The following is a 9,818-nucleotide window of genomic DNA, read 5'->3' on the forward strand; positions in this document are numbered from 1 at the left end:
GCCTCAAGCTATCCCTCTGGGTAGAGTGCTGTGGCATCACAGCTCACAGCAACCTCCAACTCGTGGGCTCAAGAGAGTCTCCTGCCTCTGCCTCCCAAGTAGCTGGGACCACAGGCGCCTGCCACAATGCCTGGCTATTTTTTGGTTGCAGCCATCATTGTTGTTTGGCGGCCGGGGCTGGATTTGAACCCTCCACCTTAGGTGTATGTGGCTGGTGCTTTAGTCACTTGAGCCACAGGCGCTGAGCCTGAAATGAGGGTTTTAGAAAACCTTTTCTTAGTTGTCACTGTGCCTGGGTGACTGTTTCATTGAAAACTTCTGTCATAAGCCTTCATTTTTATCATTGAAAAAGAGTTTCTAGGGTGGCGCCTGTGGCTCAGTAAGTAGGGCACCAGCCCCATGTACCAAGGGTGGTGGGTTCAAACCCAGGCCCGGCCAAATGGCAACAAAAACATAGCCGGGCATTATAGCAGGTGTCTATTCTCTTGCTGAGGCAAGAGAATCACCTAAGCCCAAGTGCTGGAAGTTGCTATGAGCTGTGACGCCACAGCACTCTACCTAGCTTGACAAAGTGAGACTCTACTCTTAAAAAAAAAAAGAAAGAAAGGAAAGGAGTTTCTAGGGGATGCCATTGGCATACCTCAAACCTTATGCTGCTTTCGTATTCTAGATTATTATTTTGATATGTTGCTGGAATCAGTGAAGCCCTATGTGATTAGCGTTCATTTAGACATGTACTCATTTGAAACTATTTTGCATTCAATAAGAAAGCATTTTATTTTTATTATTATTATTATTTTTTTTGAGACAGAGCCTCAAGCTGTCCCTCTGGGTAGAGTGCTGTGGCATCACAGCTCACAGCAACCTCCAACTCCTAGGCTCAAGCGAGTCTCCTGCCTCAGCCTCCCGAGTAACTGGGACCACAGGCGCCTGCCACAGCGCCTGGCTATATTTTTTGGTTGCAGCCACCATTGCTGTTTGGCAGCCCCGGGCTGGATTCGAACCTGCCAGCTCAAGTGTATGTGGCTGGCACCTTAGTGGCTTGAGCCACAGGTGCCGAGCCAAGAAAGCATTTTATTTTGGGGTTTGTGGAAACCACAAATAAATAAACTTCATGATAGTTTTTTAAAACACTCTCCAAGAATGTTGTACATTTGAAATGAGACATTTCTAAGTATTATAAAAACCACAGCAGTTTAACTGTCAGGCAGCATGATATACCATGGAATATTTGACATCTGCAATAACTTGTCTGGACCTTAGTTTCCTCAGAGATAATTGAGGTTTGCTGGCCCTGTCAGGAAAATTCATATCCACCTGGAAGCAATTAACATACTGTACAGTTGGGAGGAATAATTGTTGTCCTTAGGGTATGAAGAGAAAAGTTTCTTTTAGACTTATGCCTAGAAGGCTGCATGTGGTCCACCCCACACCTGCCTGTCCCCAGATGGTCCCCCTCCCAGCTATGTCCTTGTCGGGAAATAATCTTCCTATAGGTTGAACATTGGTTGATTACCCCACAGGCAATAGAGATCTTCAAACTGTTCATTATGCCTGCTACTCATTGTTGAATTAAAAATTATCACTAAAGCAGAGACTTTGATTCAAAAACAGATTCAAGTGGGCACTTCTGGGATTGTTGTGAATGTAGACAAGCAACTTGTACAAGAGAGAGGACATCATCCCCATTTTACAGATGAGGCAACTGAGGCTCAGAGAAGTTGAATGGGTTAGTAACTATGATTACACCGCAGGTGGCCAAGCAAGGATGTAGGTGTAAGTCAGCTGTAATCAAGGTCAATTCACCATGCCTAGAACACTTCCACATAATCACATCTGTCGCAGTTGAGTATTGATGGAACTTCCCCTCACTGAATGCAGGGATGGATTCTAATAGGCCCAAATAGATTAAAAAAAAATTTTATATTATTTACAATGATGCCTCAAAAAAATTAAGGGGTTAGGACAGTTCAAGCCACAAATATAAGCCATATGTATCATTTTAAGTTTTCTAATAGCCACATTAAAAAAAAAAAAAGAAATAGGCTCAGGCCTGGTGGCTCACAGCTATAATCCTAGCACTCTGGGAGGCCAAGGCAGGTGGACCCCCTGAGCTCAGGAGTTTGAGACCAGCCTGAGCAAGAGGGAGACCCCTGTCTCTACTAAAACTAGAAAAACTAGCCAGGCATGGGAGCAGGCACCTGTAGTCCCAGCTACTGGGGAGGCTGAGGCAAGAGGATCTCCTAAGCTGTGATCTATGATGATGCCACAATACTCTACTCAGGGGAGCAGAGTAAGATTCTGTGTCCAAAAATAAATAAATACATAAATTAAAAAAGTGAAATTAACTTTAGCAATATACAGATGCTCTTCAACTTAAATGGGGTTGTATCATATAAACTTACCACAAGTTGACAGTGTTTATCTAGATGTAGCCCTGTCATAAGTTGAAGAGTACGCTGAATGTGTATTGCTTTTGTATTATGGTAAATTTGGTAAATCAAGTAGAACCATTGTAAGTCAGGGATTGTTATTGTTTTATTTAAACTAGTGTGTCCGAAATATTTCAAAATGTAATTTGAAAATGTGATAAGGTATTTTACATTCCTTTTTTTTTTCATACTGTGTCTTTGCAATCCAGTGTGTGTTCTGCATTTACAGCACCTTTTAATTCAGACTGTCCATTTCTCTGGGGCCCCATAGCCACATGTTTCTCATGGTTACCACATTTGGACAGTGCAGAAAAATGGATTTCCATATAATCCATAAAGTACAGAAAGCAAAACTCTCCTTAAAAATGTGTTTCTGCTCTATTTATATAACATTCAAGAAATCTAGTCCTTGTTTTATGAATGTTATTGTCCCTAGCACACGTAGTAGATGCTCAAATATTTGCTGAAGTGAACTTGGGCCACCAGCCCAGGGTTATGTTTGGCTGGATCGCCCCTGTTTTGTTCAGTATGAGAAAAGTGTTTTCTTGGGTTTAAAAGAAATTGACAAGACTCTGGCTTCTTGCCAGGAGGTCCTACAACTTTTTGTAAAGGCCTAATTGCTCTGACATCTGTTAGTCTAATAATGAAAGTAAATCCCAAAGCTTCCAGCATCCATAAGGAAAGGCCTGACGGATAGCCCTCTGGTGCTCTGATTAAAATGTGTACACTTAATTTTAATTAAAGACCTAGCACCAGATAAATGTATTGTGATTTACATGGAGTGTCACAATGTCAGTCCCAGTCCTTGAGCTTTCTTTGCAGTTCAGGCAACTGTCTGCCTAATACACAAGATTATTCTTTCTAGTCCAGTGGTTCTCAAACCAGGGACATTTTGCCCTCCTGGGGACATTTGACAGTGTTTGGAAATATTTTTGCTTGTCATAACTGGGAAAAGTGCTGTAGGCAGCTAGTGGGTCTCAGAGGCCAGAGATACTGCTAAATATCGTATAATACACAGGATAACTTCCCACAACAAATTATCCTCAAGTTCCAAATGTCAGCCATGCAGAGGTTCCAGTCCATGTTGGATTCCTTCTTCATTCTTCCTATCTTTTCTACTATAAAATCAATTAAAATAGCTGATAATTTCTTTCTTCTACTCCCCAGAAGCAATCATTGTGAACAGTTTGTTTTCATTCATCTCGTTGTTATCTTTATAACTTTAATTTTTTTTTTTTTTTTGGTAGAGACAGAGTCTCACTTTATCACCCTTGGTAGAGTGCTATGGTGTCACAGCTCACAGCAACCTTCAACTCCCGAGCTTAGGCGATTCTTTTGCCTCAGTCTCCAGAATAGATGGGACTACAGGTGCCCACCACAACACCTGGCTATTTTTTGCAGTGTGGCCGGGGCCAGGCTCAAACCCACTACCCTCAGTATATGGGGTCGGTGCCCTACCCACTGAGCCACAGGTGCCACCCTGTCTTGATGACTTTAATTAAAGGGCTGTCAATTCTGACTGCGCATTACTCACCTAGAGAACTTTTCAAAAATGCAGATGGTCTTGCCGTAGCCATCTGATTTAATATAGCTGGGGTGGGGCCCAAGCATTGGTATTTCTTTAATCTTCCAGATCATGTGTAGCCAAAATTGAAAACCACAATATACAGAAATTTACATTTTTGGTTTATCATCTTAATTTTTGATTCTCTGTTGTAAAAGATGAGGGCAATTCTGTACTCACTGTTTTCCGTCCCTCCTTTCACTTCTCCTCTAAATTGTAGCTATTCCACTTTTTTCACACAATTGACCTTTATACATTTTATATAATTATATGCTGTTTTGTATTTAGATTGTTTCAAAAAACTAAAAATCTACTAGCGGCATTTACAGTTGTATGACTTTAGAAACGTAAATCTCTGTTCTCATGGGCCTTACAGTTTAGTGACTCATGCTGGTCTGATTCTTGTTACTTTGTAGGTAGCTTACTTTTTCTTACTTGTTCTCTTTTCTCTTGGAATCTTGAAATTTCGCTTGGGTGTTCACTTATGAGTCTTTTTTATTCATTCAAAGCACCTGTTGGTTTCTTTCAGATAAGACTTCTAATTTTCTTCCGCTCTAGGAAGTTATTCACTCTTAATTATTTGATAATATCTTCCTTTCTATTTGTTGTTGTTTCTCCTTCTGGAACTCCTATTAGAGGAATGTTGAACCTCTGCATCTTTCCTCCCCATGTCTTCAATGTTTTTCTTGTATTTTGTAATATATCTCCTTTTCTTCTTACAAAGAAAGATAGCCTCAGTGTTATCATCTAGGTCACCAACCATGGTCTTCAGCCATGCTCATTTTGGGCATGGATTACGTTTTGGTTTTGTTTTTGTTTTTGAGACAGGGTCTTACTCTGTTACCCAGGCTGGGATGTAGTAATGTCATCATAACTCACTGCAACCTGAAATTTCTGGGCTCAAGCAATCCTCTTGCATCAGCCTTCCAAGTAGCTGGGGCTATAGGTACACACCACCATGCCTGGCTAATTTTTGTATTTTTTGTAGAAATGAAGTCTTCCTCTCACTCAAGCTATTCTCTAACTTGTAGCCTCAAGTGATCCTCCTGCCTCAGCCTCCTGGAGTGCTAGGATTACAAGTGTGAACCACTGTAACTTGCCCTGTTACTTTCTTTTATTTCACTTTAGTTTTTAAAATGTTCAAAATGCTTTATTATGCCTCTTTTTTTTTAAAAGAATAATAGCCAATATTTATTTTATGGATGTAATCTATGCTCCCCATGTTCTTTTTCTTAAGGAAGGTATAGAGAGTAATACATAATTATAATTTTTACATTTATTTCTGTTCCTTCTATGATATTATCTTGTATGGTCAACTCAACGTTTCTCTTTCATGATATTGCTTTTCCTAATATATCTGGTAGCTATTGGTAGACCCTTCATTTTTTTTTTTTGCAGTTTTTGGCTGGGGCTGGGTTTGAACCCGCCACCTCTGACATATAGGGCTGGCGCCCTACTCCTTTGAGCCACAGACGCCGCCCTGACCCTTCCTGTTTTTGAATGGAGAATGAGATTGCTTTGTATAAACTAGAATAGGTTCTTCTGCAGTTGTTATACATCTGTGACACCAATGGCTCCCCCTGAAAAAGGAGACCCGTTATTTTTCTCCACTTTTCATCATCTGATAAGCTTTATATTTTATTTATTAATTTATTGACTCTTGTTTTTTCCACTGCTGGAACCCAGTAGAAGCCTGACAAATAGTCTTTTTTGAATGAATAAGTGGGTGCTTTTTTCTAGCACAGGTGAATTGATCCATAACCTTCTCTGTCATGTGTATGTAAGGAGCTGACAGACAGCCTAGAGGCCCTGAAATTGCTGCCCTTAGGAAGCCTTCACTCAGGGAAGCAGGGTCCTCGCTTATCCGTGGGGGATATTCTGAGACCCCCAGAGGATGTCTGAAACTAGGGATAGTTCCAAACCCCAGTTGTACTATGTTTTTTATATAGAAGCTTACCTATGGTAAAGTTTAATTTATAAATTAGGCACAGTAAAAAATTAACAACAATAACTGATAAGGAAATGGAACAATTATAATAATATGCTATAATAAAAGTTACGTGAATATGGTCTTTCTTTCTCTTGAAATACCTTATTGTCCCCTTCTTGTAATGATGTGAGATGTGAGGTGATAAGATGCCTGCATGATGAGATGGAGTGAGGGGAATGACGTGGACACTGTGATGGCCTAATTTTGACCTTCTGACCTTATGGCGGAAGGAGGATCATCTGCTTCAGGTGATTCTGGATCATTGAGTCATGACGACATTGATGGTTGGATATTAGGAGCAGGCCATGCTGATGACTAACAGGCAAGGATTGTACACAGCGTGGCTATACTGTACAAAGGGATGATTCACATCCTAGGTGGAGGGAGCAGGAGGGGATAGGATTCCATCACACTACTCAGAATGGAGTGCAATTTAAAACTTAATGAATGCTTATTTCTGGAATTTTCCATTTACTGTTTTCCAACCGCAGTTGACTGCAGGTAACTGAAACTTTGAATTGGGGGGCTACCGTACTTCATTCCTGGCAGGACTGCCTTCTCCTCCTTTCTCCCACACCGTACCTGGTACGAGGTCTAGAGGTGCTGGTTTCTGTGCTGCTTCTCTCCCAGGCCACAGCACCCTCACTATCGTTCCTCCAAGGAGATTCTTCACTGATAGTCATGCCTGAGCTTCTCTTTTTCTGGGAAGGCACTGGGAGGGGTGATGTGCGCTACATCTACCTGTTTCATCAGTTCCTAAGGCAGTTCCTCTATGAAATGTTCCAAACAGGACCCACCTCTGGCATTTCAGGCAATGGCTTACTTTGTGCAGATTTCTCCACCAATCTTTCTAGTTTCTGTATTTGAGCAGTTCCTCAAGATAATGACATTTTGTTTTATTTTCTTGCACCAGGAGAGTTATAGTTTCTTTCTTTCTTTTTCTTTTTCTTTTTTTTTTTTAGAGACAGAGTCTCACTTTATTGCCCTCAGTAGAGTACCGTGGCGTCACAGTTCATAGGAACCTCCAGTTCCTGGGCTTAGGCCATTCTCTTGCCTCAGCCTCCCGAGTAGCTGGGACTACAGGTGCCCACCAGAACGCCCCGCTATTTTTTTGTGGCAGTTTGGCCAGGGCTGGGTTCAAACCTGCCACCCTCAATATATGGGGCCCGCGCCCTACCTGCTGAGCCATAGGCGCCACCCTGAATTACAGTTTCTTAAAAAGCATATCTTTTCTTCATCGTGGTGGGAAACCCTGGGAGAAAAGGGGAGCAGGCAAGTGTAAAGTGTGCAGTCTAATGTCTCAAACTGGAGTCTGCAGTGGGTTTGCCACTCTAAGTGGTGATTTTGTTCCAAAAGTTATCTTTAAGGAATTCTGATGTATAGATGATCTGAAATAATATAACTAAACCAGAAGTGCCAGTCAATGGTAGTGTGTTTTTAAATTCATTCACATATGGTAAAGGGGAATGGTAAGGACATATGGTAAGGTCATTTGTCCTTTCTCAAAAAAATTGACAATAACATGTCAATAGTGGGATTTTTTTTTTTAATGTTCTTACTTAATAAAAGAAGTTGATAATATGTCAGTATCTTTTTTTAAAAATTTTTTTGCGAGTATGTGAAGTTTGTAAATATGTACTACTGGATTTTTATTACAGTTTTAAATTATTATCTTTGTTACTTAGAGGTAAAAATATGATTTGACCAAGATTTTCTTGAAGTGCTATAAAAAATTGATTTAGAGATGAGGACTTTATAAAATCAATCTTTAGAGACCCTAATAACATTAATTTCTTTTTGCACAATAAGGCTTTTGCAGATATGCTGAAAGTAAACAAGACCTTAAAAAGTCTAAACATAGAATCCAATTTTATCACTGGAACTGGGATCCTGGCCCTGGTAGATGCACTGAAAGAAAATGACACCTTGACAGAGATCAAGATCGACAACCAGGTAAGAAGGGTGGGCAAAGCCGACTCTGTGCTTTGATGGAGGGGTATGCCGGGAGGAGGGAATGCCACAAGGAGGGAGTTAAAAGACAAGCTTTTGTGTGTGACTTGATTTGATGTTCTGGCTTTCTGTGTGAGTGGTAACAGTTTCTGGCCCATGGAGAATATACAGAAGAGCATGTTGCACATTAAGCAATGCACACTGGGCAGCCTGAGAAATAAGGAGCCAGTTATCCCCTCAGCCCTAGGCTAGTCAGGCATCAGAGGAGAAAGCAGAGGTGATGGCAGTACTGTTGACAGTCTCTTTGTTCAGCCATCATCATTGTCTTGTAGCTTGACTCTCAGCCCAGTCCTGGCCTGGCCTTGCTTTTGGCACTCACAGGGACAACAGCTAAGAAGGAGAATGCATGGTGGCCATGGCCAGAGACTCAGACTTCTTGTCCTTGGTGGGAGGTTCCTGGATCCAAAAGAGCAGACCCAGGCTCCTGCAGTCTGGTGCTGGCCACAGAGAGCCTGTGCAGAGGACTCAGTTCTGGAAGATAGTCTGGCTGAGTGCAGCAGGCCACGCCCACCGTGGGATGAAGGTCTCAGTGCTGCAGCGGCATCTCTCAGTTCCCTTCTGCAGGCAAAGCAAGCTGCTTGTCCCTAGAGCTGCCACTTCCTATGCCTTGGAGACCTTCTTTTCCCAGCATCAGCCTGCAATGCCTTCGGAGTTGCTCTGCCCACAGACAGCAGACAGTGGGTTCTAACCCGGTCAGGGCCTGCTAAACAACTATGAAACTGCAAGAAAAAAACAGCCAGGCCATGTGATGGGCACTGTAGTCCCAGCTACTTGGGGGGCTGAGGCAAGAGAATCACTTAGCCCAAAAGTTTGAGGTTGCTGTGTGCTATCACATCACAGTACTCTACCAAGGGCAAAATAGTGAGACTCCATCTCAAAAAAGAAAGGAAAAAAATAGAAAAGAAAAGGTCCTGGAGTGGACCAGGGAGAGGAGAGAACAAAGCAACTTATGGTGTGAACATTCCCCTTAGGGAGGGACAGTGGGGGAAGGGGAAGGGTGTTCAGAACACACTTTAGTTGTCTGGGGGTTGTATCTGGGAAATTCCCTGGTACTGACATTCTGAGGTCTAATAAAGCTCCAGAGTGACACCCAGGACTATTGCCTAAGCCCAGAGACCCTTAGCAGTTCCCTGGAGGCCCTACTCTCCATCTTTGCTAACCAGGACAAGCAGGCTGTTTGAGTGCAGGTGCTCTGGTCCTGGCCTGAGACTTGTTACCAGAAGAGCAGGCAAACCCCACAGGGAAACAGGAGCTTACTCATTCTCATCCCACTAGAAGGGTTGCACCACCAAAGCAGCTTTCCCAAACACAGAGGTGTAGAGGGCAATGCACGAGGGGATGTGCCACATGCAGCCCCACACACAGGGATATTCAATGCTGTGTGTTCTGAAATAGTCTCAGCTGCTAGTAAATCAAGAAAGTGGCATCAGGGAGAAGAAAATAAGCTAGGGAGAAATGTGGAGTGAAAAGAAATGATAGCTCAGGGCGAGATACAAAGTGAGTGAAAAGAAATGATAGAAACATGCCCTGTGTTACACTGCTTCACACCTGTAATTCTAGCACTCTGGGAGGCCGAGGCAGGTGGATTACCTGAGCTCACAGGTTCAAGACCATCCTAAGCCAGAGCAAGACCTCGTCTCTAAAAATAGCCAATGCCTATAGTCTCAGCTACTTGGGAGGCTGAGGCAAGAGAATCGATTGAGCCCTAGAGTTTGGGGTTGCTGTGAGCTGTGATGCCACAGCACTTTACCAGGGGTAACAAAGTGAGACTCTATCTCAAAAAAAAAAAAAGAAAGAAAGAAATGAAATGGGCTCGGCGCCT

General features: G+C 42.4%; 1 protein-coding gene across 2 annotated transcripts in view; it reads left to right on the forward strand.

Annotated features, from left to right (window-relative positions):
* Positions 1-9,818, forward strand: part of TMOD2 (tropomodulin 2) — a 58,747-nt gene that overhangs the window by 35,723 nt on the left and 13,206 nt on the right. For both annotated transcript variants that reach the window (XM_003784360.1, XM_012801864.1), the window contains one exon: positions 7,796-7,939. In XM_003784360.1, the coding sequence (XP_003784408.1) occupies positions 7,796-7,939 (144 nt within the window). The remainder of the gene's footprint in view (positions 1-7,795; positions 7,940-9,818) is intronic.

Source organism: Otolemur garnettii, unplaced genomic scaffold (assembly GCF_000181295.1).
Source record: "Otolemur garnettii isolate 467f Iridium unplaced genomic scaffold, OtoGar3 scaffold00011, whole genome shotgun sequence".
NCBI lineage: Eukaryota > Metazoa > Chordata > Mammalia > Primates > Galagidae > Otolemur > Otolemur garnettii.